General features: G+C 36.4%; 1 protein-coding gene across 5 annotated transcripts in view; it reads left to right on the top strand.

Moving 5' to 3' along the window:
- Positions 1–18949, top strand: part of ZCCHC7 (zinc finger CCHC-type containing 7) — a 250103-nt gene that overhangs the window by 190634 nt on the left and 40520 nt on the right. For all 5 annotated transcript variants that reach the window (XM_055302444.1, XM_055302445.1, XM_055302443.1 and 2 more), the window contains 3 exons: positions 5482–5525; positions 6746–6871; positions 7821–7991. In XM_055302444.1, the coding sequence (XP_055158419.1) occupies positions 5482–5525; positions 6746–6871; positions 7821–7991 (341 nt within the window). The remainder of the gene's footprint in view (positions 1–5481; positions 5526–6745; positions 6872–7820; positions 7992–18949) is intronic.

Here is an 18949-nt window from a genome sequence, read left to right as displayed (position 1 = left end):
GAATTATATAGTATATTGTAAAGCATAATACATCCTAACCAAATGGAGTTAATCCCAGAATACAAGACTGGTTTATTTGAAAATGAATCACTGTCATTCACCATATTAACAGAAAGAGGAAAAACCATGGGGCCATCTCAGTTGATGCAGAAAAGGCATATGATAAAATTTAAAATGCATTCATATTAAAAACTCAGGAAAATAGTAAAAAAAAAAAAGAATTTCCTCAACCTGTTATGAAAAATGTACAGCAAACAGTTTGCTTAATTCAGAAGGACTGAATTTTTCACCTTATTGGAATAAAACAAAGATTATCTTCTGTCACCACTTAAAATATTGAGTATTAGGCCTGGAAATCCTTTATAATGCATTGAGGTAAGAAAAAGCAATAAAAAGCATGCAGATTAGAAAGGAGGTGATAAAACTGTCTTTCTTCACAGGTGAAATGATATTGTATATAGAAAATTGGGAGGAATCTACAAAAAGCTTCTAGCACTAAGTGAATTTAGCAAATTTGCAGGATGAAGGGGAATAAACAAAAGTCAACTGTATTTCTATAAACTTGTAATCAGACCTTGAACAATGAAGTTTTTACAAATAATTTAAAATTAATTTAAATGTTATTTTTAAAAAGTTTTTGGTAACAGAAACATGAACTACTCAGGGATAACTAGTACAATATATGCAAGACCTGTTCACAGAAACCCGTAACACATTGCTGAAAAAAAGAAGACCAAAGTAAATGAAGACATACATCATATTCATGTTTTAGAAGACTTGATATTGTTAAAGTATCTTTCCAAGCTGATCTGTAGTTGTAGCACAATACCAATCAAAATCCCATCAGATTTTTTGGGTAGGAACTTATATTCTATAATTTATACAGAAATCAAGGGCCCCTGGGTGGCTCAGTCAGTATACCTGTGACTCTTGACCTCACGATCAGGCATGAGTTCAGGCCTCATATCAGAGCTTGCTTTAAAGAGAAAAAATCAAAATGCAAGTTAAAATTTATATAGAAATCAAAAAATAGCCAAAGCAATCTTCAAAAAAACAACAAAAAAGTTGGAAAGCTTACTCTACATGATTTTAAGTTTTTAAAGTAAAGTTGTAATATGGTATAATGTATAGACCTATAACTCAATGTAACATACTAGAACTTCTAGAAGTTGACCCACATGTATATGGTCAATTGGTTTTCAACAAAGTTCGTAAGGCAATCTAATGAAGAAAGGGTATTTTTTCAACAAATGATGTTGGAACAACTGGATAGGATATTCATATGAGGAAAAATGGTTAATAACTAAACATCAAAAGCTAAAACTATAGAATTTTAGAAGAAAACATAAAAAGTGCTTGCTTTTGTAACATTGCATAGGGAGATTTCTTTGGGCATAGAAAACCATAAAGGGAAAAATTGCCAAATTTATGAGAACTTTTGCTTTTCTGAGAACTCTGGTTTTGTTTTGTTTTGTTTTGTTAAGATTTTATTTAAAATCATGATAGACAGAGAGAGGCAGAGACATAGGCAGAGAGAGAAGATGCTCCTTGCGGGGAGCCCTATGTGGGATTCATCTCAAGACCCCAGGATCATGCCCTGAGCCAAAGGCAGATGCTCGGCTGCTGAGCCACCCCAGCATCCCTGAGAACTCTGTTAAAAAATAATTGAAAAAAGCAAGCCACACTGGGAAAAATATTTGCAAACATATGTCTGATAAAAGACTTATATCTAGAATGTATAAAGGACTCCTGTAATTTAATCAAAGGAAAACAGTCTCCTTCACTCTCTTCAAATAAAAAACAACTCAATTTAAAAACAAGCTAAGGGATGCCTGGGTGGCTTAGTCAGTTAAGCATCTGAGTCTTGATCTCAGCTCAGGTCTTGATCTCAGGGCTGTGAGTTCAGGCCCCACATGGGCTCCACGCTGGGCCTACATTCATTCATTCAATCATTCATCCATTCAAGCTAAAAATTCAAATAGTTTTTTAAAGACATATGAATGGCAAATACATGAAAAGATGCTTAGCATCATTAGTTATCAGAGTAATGCCCATTAAAATCCTAATGCATTACTATATACACATTTGAAGACTAAAAAAGAGTTTCAAGTACTGGTGAGATTTTTGAAACGAGAATTCTCATACGTTGCTGATGGGAATATGAAATGACACAGCCACTTTGAGGCAGTTTCATATAAAGGTAAAGATATACTAAACCACATCCAATAATTCAACTCCTAGGTATTTTTCCAAGGCAAGTGAAAACTTCTGTCAGTTAAAAAGAAAGATTTTCACCAGAATATTTATTCCTGCTTTATTTATAATTCCTCAAAACTGGAAACAACCTAAGTATTATCAGGAGATAAACAGCTAAACAAATTGTTAAATCCACACACTGCAATAGTACTCAGCAATAAGAAGGAAACAAAGTGCTACTACTATCCAATGACATAGATGAATCTCACAAATATTGAGAATGAAAGAAGCCAAACATAAAATAGTACACAGTTTAGGATTCTATTTATATGCAGTCCTAGAACAGGCAAAGCAAATCAGTGGTTGCCTGGTTGTGCTGTACATATGCACAAGGTAACATTTTGGGATGGTGGAAATGTGCTATATTTGATGGTTGTGGTGGTTGCACAGGTGTGTGCATTTGTCAAAATACATCCTGTATTTTTTACAGGGGTATATTTTATAATATGTAAATTATATTTCAGTAAAGTTTGCTGTATAGCACAATCTTCTGTGACTTTTTTCCTCTTTTCCCCTAAATTCAGACATTGTCTATTCTTCTTCTGAATTTACTGTAGAATTTTGTTTGTCTTCTCTTACTCCTTTCTTTTTTCTGTTGTCTCCTTTACTAAGTTATAAGCTCTTATTCCTCTTTGTTTACGCTATAGCACCTCGCTCATTATATAACCTGTCAGTATGTGTTTGTTGCACTGAGTTGATTTGATGCAAAGAAAGAGTCGCCAACTATTGCTTTGATTACAATTCTGAACTGAAAAGAATCACAGATATTAGCAAGACAGGGCTATAAGGCAGCTAAGAGTTAATATTAGGCATCTTTAGGGCAGTCCTAATTTTATACTTTAGGGCAATTGCATTTTTTATTCTATGGCAATGGGTGGTGAACACATGGAAGATGAGTGCTTCTGGGCCCTGTGGGAAGTTGTCTTTAAGGAAAGACATCCTGTACCAGTTCCAGAGGCCTGGAGGACAATGTTTTTTATTTTAATAATGAATGAAAAATTGGAAGAATCTTAGAAACTAAACAGTACCATGGATGCCATTTAATCCAACCCATTATTATGCAGGCCAAGTGAAGGTCAGTAACGTGCCCAGTGCCACACAGCAAATAAGAGATAAAGACTGAAACCAAGCCCTGTACCAGGAATTTAACAAAGTGGAGACTTGGCTACCCATAGAGGTTCTAATGAGTTGCCCTTAGACAAAGCCTCCATTAGTTTGGGATTCCGAGGTAAGAAGAAAACAGGATAGATAAAAGAGAAAACGGCATGAGTCAGCTGTTATTACCAGGATCAAACCAAAACTGGAACCATGGATAGCACCAGGAGTTGGCTGATGTGTTCCACGTCTTTGTTCTGTTTACCACTGAGAAGTCTGATTTCATCTATAATTAAAACTTGTCTTGTATACCTGTTGATAAATTTTCTACAGTAAGAATATACTATAGCTTGATGTACATGACCTGGAATTCCACAGGAATGTTTAAACAATCTAAATGGAGTCGGATCTTCCTATTTTGGACCTTTCCTTTTCTCACTGTTTAGTTCTTCAAATGTAAATTTATTTGGAATTGGGATGGTAACAGTTGCTATTTTGCGTTTCACTGGTTGTAAGTTTTATTATTTTTAAGGACAACTAGGCAGTTTTTTAATTTCAGTGATTTTTAGTGGTCATTTTGAATTTTAAAGATGGAGACATTGAGGTACAAAAGGCAGCTTTGAAACTTACAGCAGAACATGCTCCTTGGATCTTTTTAATGAAAGAATGCCGTTGTGGATGGTGATGATGCGCAGCTATTTAATGTATTCTCCACTCTCCCTATATGGATGCAGCCTCCAAATTTTACAAAGGACATAATCATCAACATAGCATCTCTGCTCTCCTATGAATTGGTCTTTTTATAAAGCAGCCTTTTGGTTTTCTTAGTAAAACTATTTTATTTTAAAATCTGTCTCTAGACACTTACTCCTGGTATGCCTGGGGGAATGTAGATTATTTCATATCTCCTCGAAATTCCTTTCAAAGACAAGAGTCAAGCTCGATTTGTGTTTTTGAGATAGAGAAGAGGAATAGATAGGAGGAAGGAAGAAATCTTAACTTTGCTTCAAGGAGAGAAAAAAATCTTTCAGTCCTTTGTTGATACCATAGCTTCTGCATTAGTCATATGTCCCTTCCTCCCTGGTCATGAGTGGACCAGAGAAATAGCAGCCATTTGCAGGTTTGTAAAGGGACAGGGCAAAGAGAAGAAAACAGCTGATAAAGAGGAATGTAGGGCTCCCAAGCCCCTTAGGTTTTTACAGTTGTGTTTTTAGATCAATCAATGGTTTCTGGATATTTGGTGTTTTATTTCACTGTGTTTGATGTTATAAAATATAGTTCTAAATGTCTAGCCCCAATTATGAGATTGTATTCAAAGTGTAGTTTTTTAAAATGTTACAGTGAAAGTCAATTACAATGGAAAGCTAGTCAGGGCACCCGGGTGGCTCAGTTGGTTAAGCGTCTGCCTTCAGCTCAGGTCATGATCTCAGGGTCCTGGAATCAAGCCCTGCATCCTGCTTCCTGCTCAGTGGGGAGTCTGCTTCTCCCTCTCCCTCTGCCTGCACTGTGCTCGCGCTCTCTCTCTCTCTGTCAAATAAACAACAACAACAACAACAATGGGAAGCTAGTAGACACAGTTAATACTGATATTGGAAAGAACAACCTTTCCTCTGCCTTCTTGGGTCTGAACGGTGAGGGCCAGCAAACTAACTGTGATAGAGAGATTAACAGGAGGAAAGACAAGGCGCAGGAGTGCTCAGTAATGAGCAACCCAAGTCAGTTGCCAGAATTAAAGGTTTGTTTACCAACTTAAACACAAATATTTAGAGCTTCAAAGGATGGAAATTTTGATGATGCGGGCTTACACAATTTGGTGTTTTGGGGATGTCCTAGAAGCCAAAGTCAGTCACTTCCCTGACTAGAGACACTAGGTTGCAGTAGGGGAGGTGCTGTGCAGCTGACTTTCATAAAGCTGTGCTTTAGTCAGATAAGTTTAGATAAGATTTCTTCATCTGTTACTGGGTTTTTGGTTTCTTCAACTGATTTTTTATATATTTGTGATAAGAGGTTGAGGTATTCACATATCTCACTATACCTTTGGGGTCCAATTTTAGTACTGACAAATTGAATATCAATCTATAAGTACTTTAAAGGTGTCAAGATTTGAGTAACATTTTATTTGTTTTGTAGGAGAAGATGGTGTAAGTTGGTTCATCAGTGACAAAGATGCAGAGGTAAAATTAAAATTGTTTTTTGAAGTTATGAATAATAGATTAATAATTCCCTTTGATTTGAAGTTTCCTTTCACTTCAGTATGATAACTTAATAAACTTTTTAGAGATAGCAGTGGTCCAAGTATGTTGTAAGAAAAAGTTTGATTTCACTATGTGGTAATTGAATTTTTCAGAAGTGTGGTTCAGCTTTGATTTTTGTCAGTGTGTTAATTGCTATAATGATTTAGTCCCCTTTCCCTTCTATTTCTTCTCTGCCATGGTGAGCTTATATTGCCTAGTACACTAAAAATCAACACCGGAAATAACTGCTTCTTCAGTCTAAGGAAATGGTTAGTCTATATTTAGGATGTGGCAGGTGTTTGTCTTTGTCAATTATTAGCCTTAATTGTGACAGATGGTTAAGAAAAGAATAATTTTACAACTTCATTTTCAAAAAAAAGTTTTAAAAGATAATTAGATTGTGTCTACTTGGGGCTTACCTTGTCAATCTAGCTGAATAACAAGTAAAAGATGAAAAGCTTTTTCAAAGATGAAATTCTACCAAACAAAATAAAAGCATGGTTGGCATTTACATATTTTCCTTTAGGGATTCCATATGATATGTTTTGCTAATATTCTTTTGCAAGACACTAGATTTTGCCTAGAATATGGGAGAGCTAGAATTGGGTTACTGTAAGCAGAATAGATCTTAAAAGTACTCTATTGGAAGGAAATTATCTCATGTCTCTCAGGAATTATAAGCCAATTTATAGGTAGTAACCATGGGTTGTTCAAAAGAAGAATGGATTTGGTCATTATGTGGTTTTATAACTCTATAAAAGTAAAAAGTCATTTTTAAAATCCCCTAAGTAAAAATTGAAGCAAGCTTCTCATTCAGAAAAATATGGTATACATTCAGATATAGAAACCAGCAATATCTTTCGCTCTGAATGCCACCAGAATGTCTAAATTATGCATATCAGTGCCCCTACTGGACCTGAACTATAAGTAGAAAAAGATACAAAAGAAATGGAACCATATGGAGAAAGTTTAAGAGAATGGCAGGGGAGAGACAGACAAGAAGTAGAGTTGTCTTCATGGCAACCCCTTTTAAGTTTTTGAAGTCTCTGAAGAACACAAAAGTTTCTTGTTGCTAGGTTCTAAATTGAACAGACTATTATTGTTAATTCTTATGAACAGAGTGAAGTATTCTTTTTAATTATTGATTTTTTTCCCCTTAGGCTCAGATAGTTAATAATAGATCGTCTGGAAGATGGACCCACCGATACTATTCAGCCAACAAAAATGTTACTTGTAGAAATTGTGACAAATGTGGCCATTTATCGAAAAACTGCCCCCTTCCACAAGTATGTGAAATACATAATGTTTCTTTCTACATTGTTAAAAATCAAAATCTTAGGGGTGAACCCATGTAACCTTAGAATTCAAATCTTGCATAATATATGTGTAAATTTCACTTTACATTTTCAGGTAGGTCACAGCCTAAAATAGTAGCAGAAAGGGAACAGTGAAGTTAGAGTCCAATAAACCTGGAATCAACTTTAGATTTTTCCATTGATAGGTGCACAACCTTAGGCAAATCATTTTACGCTGTGTGCCTCTGTTTTCTTGTCTATAAAATGAGATTAAATTAGACAATTCCTGAGACCCTCTCACTTCCCAACCTTCTACTTTATAAGACAGCTTGTTTCACTGCAGGATGATTTTCATTGTTAGAAATCTTTCATTGTAGAAATGTTAGAAAGTTAACATTTTAAGTATTTATGTTTATTGCTGTAAATTATGTTAAACAGATACATCAATCTTTGGATGTTCTCTGAGACATAACGAATTATCAAGAAACATTCCTTCCATTTACCTACAGCTTCTTCCAAATGAATGTCTTTCAGATGTTTAAGACAGCTCTTAGGGTTCCTCCATATCTTTGGTCCTCCAGCAAAGCAGCCTCTTTCAGTGTCTGTTCCTCCTATGACTTAGCTTCCAGAACCTTCTCATCCCACTTTCTCTCTCAGGCACAATCTGCTTTTTTAATCTTCCTATAAGACAAGGCATAAGAAATAGACACCAGTTGATAGTACATGCACAATAAGCCTTTTTGGCAACCACAGAATACAGATAGCTTGTGTTAAAGCTCTGATTTCAGACATTTTGTTTGACTTTTTGGTATGTTCAAGATTTGACCTTCATTGGAGTCTCCAATTAGAAATAACTTTTTATGGAATTTTACAGAAAAAAATTAATCTTCTATTTGACACCGAACTATTTTGCTAAAGAGATTTTCTGTTTGCAACCTAGAAAGTCCGCCCCTGCTGTCTCTGCTCTGAGAGAGGACACCTCCAGTATGCCTGCCCAGCCCGCTTTTGCTTAGGCTGTTCTTTGCCTATGTCTTCCACTCACAGATGTCTTGAAAGATCATCCTGGAGAAAGCGATGTGACCGATGTGATATGATAGGCCATTATGCTGATGTGAGTATCCTGCATATAACTAACTTGTTGGGCTTTGGGGGCAATGTGCCAATTTGTAACTATTGGGCAGCCTACCTAAAGGAATGTTTATTCTCTACCATATGTAGCAATAGCCATATCCCTTTGGTTACTGATCATCCAAAGTAGTACTCTAATAGGGATCCTACTAAATGGTTCGTCAGGAGGCAACATCAAGAAATATTGTAAACTCATGCTTGTCCCCTTTGCTTAAAGTGCTTGCCAAGTAAAGTTGAAATAAAAGAGATATGTAATAAATAATGTGTAAAATTTATACCTATTCATGTATAGTTAGATGAAAATATGTACCCACTTAGCAGTTGTATACAAAGGTCTATATGAAGCTTGGCTTCATGCTGCTTATTGATGGTTCTTGCTGATATAATAGTCTTAAACAAGAAAGACAAAACCACCAATACTTTAGATCTGCTTATCTTAGTTCTTTTTTTAGATTTAAAAAAAAGTCATTTAGAAGACATTCAGTTACGTGTAGCACATTAAATTTTAGTGCATCATTATTTTGGACATCCGTATCATATGGGGTTTAGTCAAGATCTCAAAGACCAGAAGGGCTATAGAAGTTAGTATTTTTTTTTTTTTAGTATTTTTTTTTTAAAGTAAGAATCTTTTCCTTTTACTTTATACTTCCCAAAGGCATGATACAAAACACAAACATTTTTCAATTTTATTTATATTGGAGTGTACCTATGTCCTTTGGTCTAAAAAAGTGATAGAGCTTCCTATTGAGATGAATTTCAAATTAAAACATAGTAGAATATAAATGTTTGGTATATATGTTTCTCATGTAAATATATCAGTTCTAGATTATAATTTCTAAAGTATCTTTTTAAACAATAAAAATAAGGTCACTATCCTGTACATTGTCCTACTACCTGATTTTTTTCTGCTTTAATTCCTTATGAATGCATCTCTACATTAACTCATAAAGATCTACCTGTCCAATGGCTAACTTTTATTCCACCATATGGATATACCAATTTACCTAGCAAGTTCTCTACCAATATATCTAGATTTATAGTTAAAACCCATTTTTTTAAGCAAACAGTGCTACAGTATATATTTGTATAAGTGTGTGGATGTGTGCAAGATTATTTCAGTAAATTGGATTCCAAGTGGGATTGTGTAATTTTAAAGGATATGTACATTTATATCTGGATAAATATTGTCAGATTGCTCTTTTAAAAGCAATGGGGATGCCTGACTGGCTCAGTCAGTAGAGTATGTAAGTCTTGATCTTGGAGTTGTAAGTTCAAGCCCCATGTTGAGTGTAGAGATTACTTAAAAATAAAATCTTTAAAAAATAATAATAATAAATAACTAAATAAATGGTGGTACCAATATATCCACCTGCCACATGTTTTTAAGAGTGCTCTCAAAAGGATGTCTGGGTGGCTCAGTCCATTAAGCACCTGCCTTCAGTTAAGCATCCACCATTGGCTCAGGTTATGGTCTCAGGATCCTGGGATCTAGCTAGCCCCATTGGTCTCCCTACTCAGCAAGGAGTCTTCTTCTCCCCCTTCCTCTGCCCCTCTTCCTGCTCAAGCATACTCTTATGCGTGTGCTCTCTTTCAAATAAATAAAAATCTTAGAAAAAGGATTTTCAACCCTATGATTGATCTTTTAAAATTTTGGTCAATCAGGTAAGGAGAAAATGATATCTTACTGTTTTTAATTGTATTTCTTAGGCAACTAGTGATGTTGGCTAACATGTGGCTCTCAAGATTAGATGAAGAGATAGAAGCTATTATTTCATTACAAAGTAGCTTAAACTGGGGTGCCTGACTGGCTCAGTCCATAGAGCTTATGACTCTTGATCTTGGGGTTGTGTGTTCAAGCCCTATGTTGGGTGTAGAGATTATGTAAAATAATTAAATCTTTAAAGAAAAAAAAAAGTAGATTGGGGCACCTGGGTGGCTCAGTTGGTTAAGCATCCAACTCTTGGTGTCAGCACAGGTCATGATCTTTGGGTTGTGAGATTGAACCCCACATGGGGCTTGAGATTCTCTGCCTCTGCCCCTTCCCCTGCTCACGCTCACCCACTAACTTGCTCGCTAGCTCTCAAATAAATAAATAAAATCTTTTTTTTAAGTAGCTTAAACTTATTCTTAATATTTACTATGTCTTAAAAATAAAAATCCTAAACTGTCCTAGTTTTATAGTACTGTACTCTGCATTACACTGTCAATTATAATTTTTTAGGCAGATTTTCTAGTTTGGCAGTTACACTTAATAGCATATTTCTTTACTCTTTTCTTCTGAAAAGCTCTTACAAATATGGTCTTATTTGCCTGTGATAACAGAAGGGTCTCAGATATTATCATGAGCACTTTTTTTTTAATAAGAAACTGTAGTACAGAACAGTTAAGAATAACTTGTAAAAGGGTATATAATCAGCTCTGAATTAAATCTGTAGTCCATTCTGCTTAACTTCTTAATTTTGGCCTCGAATGTATGCTAAACTCTTTATCTAAAATGGCCTTGAGGATTAATAATAGCCTCAGTGAATGTAAGTTTTTAAGATAGTGTTAGGCTGTGGCCGACTTCAGAGAAGGCAGCATCCTTTCCCCTAAATCTGCCAAGATCTAACTGTTGGGTGTTGGGGTTTTTTTGAGGGATTTTTTTTGTTTGTTTGTTTTTGTAATTACATGGTGAAGGCTCTGGACAATAATTGATCTTTTCCTAGTCTACCCACCATGTATAGGATTCTCTTGGAGCTCAATCAAACCTGGACTTCACTGACCCCATCTGAAGAAGCTTATAGTCCTTCCACCATCCCAGAAGTGCTTCATGAGGATTCACTTAGAAGCAGAATCCTTCTGGCCTCAGGTTGCTGGAACAATTCATCCAGTCCCATACATGCTTTAAATTTGTCTCAAAACCTGGCCCTCCACAGAAAATATTGTTTTCCCTGCAACCCTCTCAAATGCTTGCTGCCCACTCTTTCCTGACCTACGTACCAGAATTAGGTTGATTAGGATGAAAGTCTTTCTTGCCCACTATGGCTGCCTCTAAGACATTACTCCTCCCTCTTTATGTGGATAATTCAGGTTTATTTAAGGCCCATACCCTCAGACAATACTGTCTTCTCTTCTTTGTCATTTTCATCTTCCCACCTGCTGGACTCACTGCTCATTCACAGAGGATTTCTGAAGCCCTGGGTTATTATAGGTACCCTACCTTCTTATCAGTTAAAGAGATTAAGACACTTCCATTTTTACTTTATATATCCCTGTAGCCACACCACTGATCTCTGTAATGCCAGAGTAGCAGTTATATGTACAAAGAGAATCTGTTACAAAAACTGATGAGTCATATTCATATTTGTGCTGTAATGACTTTTCATGAACCCTGCTTGGAAAATGCTTCATATGTTAACTACTGCATAAAAGTAATTTGGTTAAAATTCCAGAGTTTTATAATGTAAAGGATAGAAAGATGGCTCAAGGCCTGCTAAAGTTAACCTGTATCAATGATAACTTCCAAAGGAAAGAGAATCTGCAGTGTGGAAAGAATCCCAATTCTGAGTGCCACAGATTCTCCTCTTGTCAACAATTTTTAAACATACAGAAAACTTTATTTTTTAAATTTTTAAAAAATATTTATTTAATTATTTATTTATTTCAGAGAGAGCGCATACAGGAAGGAGAAGAGAAGAAGCAGATTTCCTGCTGAGCGTGAAGCCGAACATAGGCTCAGTCTTTTTTTTTTTTTTTGGGGGGGGGGGCTCAGTCTTTCTTATGACCCCTGAGATCAAGACCTGAGCCAAAATTAGGAGTTGGATGCTCAACCGACTGAGCCACTCAGGCACCCCTTAAATATACAGAAAATTTTAAAATGTGTGAACATGTCTTACACACATAATCTCATTCTGTAAGATATATCTGACATTTACAAGATAATAATAACTATAATTAATTACAGTGGTCTAAGCACTGTGCTAAATCATTACTAACTAGGGAAGGGGGAGTACTTTGTTCACTGCTGTATTCTCAGCACATAATAGGTGCTCTGTAGGTATTTGTGATTGTGTCATTTATGTAATCATCACAACTACTGTACAAGATAGATACTGTTTAATGCTTCCATTTTACAATGGGAGCACAATCGGTTAAGCATCCCACTCATGGTTTCAGCTCAGATTATAAGATGAGCCTTGTGTCTGGTTCCACACTCAGTGCAGAGTTTGCTTGAAATTCTCTCTTCCTCTCCTTCTGCCCTTTCTACTAATGCTCTCTCTCTCAAATAAATAAATTATAAAAAGAAGAAGAAGAAAACGTAAACATTATAAGGTTAAGCTTTCCCCAAGGTCTCAAAGTTAAAGTGATGCTATGCTTCATAAATGTACATGGAGGAAGCTCACCTGCTAACATTCTAGGAGTTGTCAGTTTAACTCCTGCTCCAAAGATCCCTCAAATTTCTATCTTAAGCATGCAGATATTATATTTAAAATCTCAATATTTATAAAACAGATGAAAAAATTTTCCATGAATGCCTGAGTGGCTCAGTGGCTGAGCATCTGCCTTTGGCTCAGGTCATGATCCTGGAGTCCCAGGATCAAGTCCTACATTGGGCTCCCTGAGGGAGCCTACTTCTCCCTCTGCCTGTGTCTCTGCCTCTCTCTCTGGGCATTTCTCATGAATAAATAAATAAAATCTTTAAAAAAAAATTTTTTTCCAAATAAAAAGAAGTAATGGTTTAGGTTTTCAGCTCTTTAAACAACCTCTGAGGATCAGCAGGGGAGCATACAATGTTGATTTTCAGCCAAAGAGCAATGTCTGTGGTACCAGAGAACATACTTTTTTTTTTTTTTTTTTAATTCATGAGAGACACATAGAAAAAGCAGAGACATAGGCAGAGGGAGAAGTAGGCTCCCTGTGGGGGGGCCTGATGCGGGACTCAGTCCCAGGACCCCGGGATCACAACCTAAGCCAAAGGCAGAAGCTCAACCACTGAGCCACCCAGGCTCCCCCAGAAAAGAATACTTATATGTAGAATAAGAGATGATCCTGGTCTCAGCAGTCTTTACTGATTTTTGAGCTGTCACCCTTTTCCATTAAAGCATAATGACTGAGTTCATCAGTTTTTGGTATAACAAACCCAAACTTCCTAAATTTTCTTCCTTCAGCAACTTTTTTTTCAAATTCCTGCTTAATCCTCTCCCAGTCCTAGCAGGAACTCCTTTAATTTAATCATCATGCACAAGAACCAAATACCATCCACTAGTAGAAAGCTCAGCATTAGAGTCACTCCTTCAAGTCAGGTTTTTAAATGCAGTGGGAAAAAAGAATTTGTAGGACATATTTCACTTGATTCCCTTCTTTAAACATTTGATGGTGTGAAAACATGCTCTCTTAAGTATCAGCAACATAGTAAACTTTAGCAGCCCAAAAGTTTCTTTGAAAAATGAGAACTCAGTATAAACTGTAGACTTTCACAGACATTAGTGATCAGTAAATGTTTCTTCAAGAAATATATACATAGGGATCCCTGGGTGGCGCAGCGGTTGGCACCTGCCTTTGGCCTAGGGCGCGATCCTGGAGACCCGGGATCGAATCCCACGTCGGGCTCCTGGTGCATGGAGCCTGCTTCTCCCTCTGCCTATGTCTCTGCCTCTCTCTCTCTCTCTCTCTCTCTCTCTCTGTGTGTGTGTGTGTGACTATCATAAATAAATAAAAAATTTAAAAAAAAAGAAATATATACATAAAATAGAAAACTAGTATCTGTTTAATTTTGGTGATTTTTTTTTAAATAAGATTTTATTTTTAATTATTTGAGGAGTGGAGAGAGCAGGAAGAGAGACAAGCAGATTTTGCACTGAGCACAGAGCCCACTGTGGGGCTCAATCCTATGATCCCAAGATCGTGACCTGAGCCAAAATCAAGAGCTGGCTGCCCAACAAACTAGGCCACCCGATGCTCCAATGTGATTTTTGTTTTTTAAGTTAGTTTAATATTGAGGATTTCCAGTAGGAAATGTAAAGTATCTGGTACAAATGTCTTGTAGTTATCACTTCATGCTTATATAATAAATGAATAGTTTTTGAATATAGTTTTTATCCAGGTAGTTATTTAAGAAAAGGGCATTTATCTTATCTTTTGTCAACTCCAAGAAACATAGAATGGTATACATATGCCTTTTTCCTCTTATCCTTTCCCTACTTTTATTGAGATAACTACTGACCAGAAATAAGACTGATTGAAACACAATTATTGGGACACCTGGGTGGTTCAGCGGTTGAGCATCTGTCTTCAGCTCAGGGTGTGATCCCAGGCTCCAGGATCAAGTCCTTCATCGGGCTCCCTGTGAGGAACCCACTTCTCCCTCTGCCTATATCTCTGCCCTCCCCTCGTGTCTCTCATGAATAAATAAATAAAATCTCTTAAAAATTAAACACAATTATTGAGCTGAATAACTGAATCAAGTTTTTGAATTAAAGACTTCCTTAATTCATTTTGTTTTGTGTAATAGTGATTAGGTGTACATTTATTCAAAAATACTTCTACAGTTTAATCACCCAAATAAACTTTTTATCTTTGTTTAGCAAAAATTTTCTGGTTGCCTACTACATACCAGGCAATATTCCAAGTACTAAAGAAATAAAGATGAATAAGTCATGGTCCCTGCCTTCAAGTAGCTCAGAGTATAAGAAAGGTAGACATGTGAAAGAACAGCATAAAAGTGATGTGATGGAAAGGACACCAGGATGGTGAAAATTAAGTGAGAGAATATCAAAAGACTAAGCTTGGTGACTTGCAAGTAATAGATATCTGACAGGTGTAAAAAATGACTTAGACCAGGATGCCTGGGTGGCTCAGCAGTTGAGCGTCTGCCTTTGGCTCAGGGCGTGATCCTGGAGTTCTGGGATCAAGTCCCACATCGGGCTCCCTATGAGGAACCTGCTTCTCCCTCTGCCTATGTCTCTGCCTCTCTCTCTGCCTCTCATGAATAAATTAAAAGAAAAAAAAAGACACCATAGGAGGGAGCCAAGAAAATGTTCCCATAATAACATGTCACTTGTTTCTGGAAATATCAACTCTAAAGTAATGCCATAGGAACCCTTGATCCAGGCTAAGGGAATTTTCCTGTGATCATATGGCTTGAAACATACACACAGGTCAGTATCTTCTGAGCACTTATTTGCTTGCCTTCCTGCTCTTACATTCAAAGACAAGGCAGATTGAGGAAGGACATCTATAGCCATTCTTGGACTGTTTCTCCTTTTTGGAGCCATTCTTAGACTATTTCTCCTTGAACTATCTCTTCCACTCATGGAGAGCCACTTTTCTATTGTATCATAATTTAATGCATTGCTTTAACCCTGGAAAGAATGATTCACAGAATCTGACCACTTCTCATTTCTACCGCTATCCCCCTAGCATAAGCATAAGTGAGCATCTACTGCCTGGATTATTCTAATAGCTTCCTGGAGTGGTTCCCTGCCTCCTTGTCCCTTTATATTCAATTTTCATAGTTGGTTAGAGTAATCCTATCTATCTATCTATCTATCTATTTATTTATTTATTTATTTAGATTTGATTTTATTTATTTTATTTTTAGAAAAGTTGGGGAGGAAGGACAGAGGAAGAAGGAGAGAGAGAATCTTAAGCAGGCTCCATGCCCAGTGCAGAGCACAGCTTGGGGCTCAGTCTGAAAACCCTGATATCATGACCTGTGCCAAAACCAAGAGTCAGATGCTTGACTGACTGAACCACCCAGGCACCCCTAAAGATTTTATTTTTAAGTAATCTCTACATCCAATGTGGGACTTTAATTTACAACCCCAAGATCATGCATGCTCTACTAACTTGGCCAGCCCAGGTATCCAGAGTAATCCTTTTAAAACATAACTCAGATTATATCAATCCTCTATCCAAAAACCTTAAATATGACTTTGAGTCTCTCCCAGAGTAATCACCAATGAGGCCATATGTGATCTAGCTTCTTGACCACATTTCCTATAGTAATCCTTTGCTTACGCTACCTGGTCTTGTTGCTTTTCCTTAAAAGACCAAATATATTCTTGCCCCTACCTGCTGTTCTCTGTGCTAGGTATCCAGGTATTCACAATGACTCATCTCCTTCATACCTTTACACAAATATATCCTTTGTGGACAGGCCTTCCCTGACCACCTTAATTAAAATAGTACCTCCAACATTCCCTGTGCCTTGTTTTCCTCTATAACGCTTGTATCATACACTCTGTGTATTTTTCTGGCTCGCCTATTTAGAATGTAAAGTCTGTGTCTGTTTTCGGATATGTTCAATGATGTATCTCCAGCTTCTGGTGGAGTGCTTCATCCATATAGGAGCTCAGCAAGGTAATTGAATAAGCAAATTAGTGAATTAGGGGCAACAGACCCCACTTCCCTATCTACCATTCAGTCATGTTGTGAAAGTTGTCAGATCCTGCACATTGATGTACAGGCTTGGAAATTCTCAGCTTGACTCATTAAGAGTTAGGCATCTCTCAATAATATTTAAATCAAGTTTCAACAAGTTTTCCAAAAGCTGTAATACCTATAGTATGCATAAAATAAAATGAGATATGTAAAGCAAAGGAAATCCTTTTTCTTATTTTCCCTCCTACTACCTTAAGAAGCCGTTCGACTTCATTTAGTATTTTCTTCAATGTCTTCATTTGAAATTACTATTATAAGTATTGATGCAGTCCTGTGTTTTTGGTTTATCAACCCTCAGCTTTCATATGGAAAAATTCTCATCTATCACTTTGTGATGGAATATATTATATCATCTTTTTCAGTGCCTTAAAAAGATTCAAGGAAAGGAAAAATAAAACTAAAATTCTGATAATCTTTTACAATTCAGATAATCATAAACTAATTTTCCTGCCAAACTTAACTGAAGTCAAGACAAAAAGTATATCATTGTAATAGATTGGTATGAACATTCATATAAGTATGTAGTTCTGCTGACACCTTAATATAACTTGAATATAAAGAAAAGAAAATATGACTTGGGTTAGAATACTTTATTTCTCTTTTATAGCATTTTCATATTGTTTAAACATAACGTTAGACCAAGGGGTCATGACTAGGATTGATTGATTTGCTTAATAAAAAATAATTGTTGAATAGGCTTGTAAAATGCTTATTTACCTGAGAGACCAGAATACCCCCAAGGATATTAAGTAGATTCTGTGCTTGGAGGTCTCTTATCCTCTTGATCGGTATATGCAAAACTCATGATAATGTTAGTGAAAATTCATATGTGTTCATTGTTCAGGGAGTAAATCCTGGAATTAGTAATTAATAATTCATTGGAACTATTCCCAAACCACCTAATAAATGAATATCTGAAACTTTTCATGGTTTTATATATATATTTACTAAGCAAATATATATATATTTATATATATATAACCTTAGAGGGTAGAAGGTTTTAACTGAAGGTGTGTAATTTAACATGGTTATAGTTTGAAGGAGAACCAGTTCTTATTTTGAAATTGTACTAAATGGTATCCTTTCAAGTCATCTGTGACTAACCTATACAATTTCCCCCAGTCTCTGCAACTCTCCCTGTAGCATATGCTTCATTACTTAACACTAGTCACTTTCAGTAGACCTAGCAGACTGAGAGCAGGTTTACATTTTCTTTATAAAAATTATAAGAATAACTGTGGAGGATAAAGACAGTTCCCTTTCTCCAGACCCCTGACTTCCACCAAAACAGGGGAAGGATTGTCTCCTTATAGTCTACCAAAATTAACAGCCCTAAAAATTAAAGAAATAAATAAACTTTAGTTTTTCATTGAGATTTTTATGGGACTTAGGTATGAACTTTTCAGTGCAGTCACATTGGGAAGACATGAGTCTTTGAGAAATGCAAAAGCAGACCACTGGGAAGTGTATTCAATTTAAAACTCATTATACCCCTCACCTTTTCTTTTTTTCTTTTTCTTTCTTTCTTTTTCTTTTTCTTTCTTTTTTTTTTTTAATTTTCAGTCCAAGTATAAAAGCCCATATAAAGTTGTACTTGAATTTGACTGTTAGGTCCAATAAGAGGACAAAGGCTGGACATAGTTATCTAAGTTATGAATTTGGGGATGAAATTGAGGAAATTAGATTCTCATTAACACCCAGAAGGCTAAAAGTTTTATTTACTAAGCATTACAGACTAAGGTCACCTTCCCTGGACTATATAAATCTCATAGTTTTCTTTCTCTTTTTTTTTTTTATTTTTTTATTATTTATCTGAGAGAGATAGAGACCACACATGAGCTGGGGGCGGGGGAGGCGGGGAGAGGGAGAGAGAGAAGTGGACTCTCCGCTCTGAACATGGAGCCTGACTTGGCGCTCGATACCAGGACTGGACCCCAAGATCACAACCTGAGTCAAAGTCAGATGCTTAACTAACAACTCAGTCACCCAGGCGCCCCTCATACAGTTTTCTGAATTCTAATAATCTCCCTCAAATTGTCCACAGTGAAGGAAAATACAGCAACTAAGAATGATTTTCAACCTGTAAAAGTATTCAAGGACTGAATTATGAACATCTCTCTTTGCCAGTTTACTTATCTTAAAGACAGCACTGTTTTCTTCAATTTTGTACTAATTAAATTACTTAGGTATTCCATTTAAAAGGTACACCTGTTTCCTCTTGAAAATTTACAGATGTCTGTAGAATGATTCTATTTCAGTAAAAAACAAAATGAGTGGCACCTGGATGGCTTGGTTGGTGGAGTACATGACTCTTGGTCTTGAGGCCATGAGTTCAAACCCCACATTGAGTGTAGAGATTACTTAAAAATAATAATAACAAATAGGGCACCTGGGTGGCTCAGTGGTTGGGCATCTGCCTTTGGCTCAGGTTGTGATCCTGAGGTACTGGGATTAAGTCCTGCACTGGGCTCCCCATGGGGAGCCTGCTTCTCTCTCTGCCTATGGGTCTGCCTCTCTCTC

Source organism: Nyctereutes procyonoides, unplaced genomic scaffold (genome assembly GCF_905146905.1).
Source record: "Nyctereutes procyonoides isolate TBG_1078 unplaced genomic scaffold, NYPRO_anot_genome, whole genome shotgun sequence".
NCBI classification, from domain to species: domain Eukaryota; kingdom Metazoa; phylum Chordata; class Mammalia; order Carnivora; family Canidae; genus Nyctereutes; species Nyctereutes procyonoides.
The sequence above is the reverse complement of the archived record's forward strand: the minus strand, read 5'-3'. Positions and strand labels throughout refer to the sequence as shown.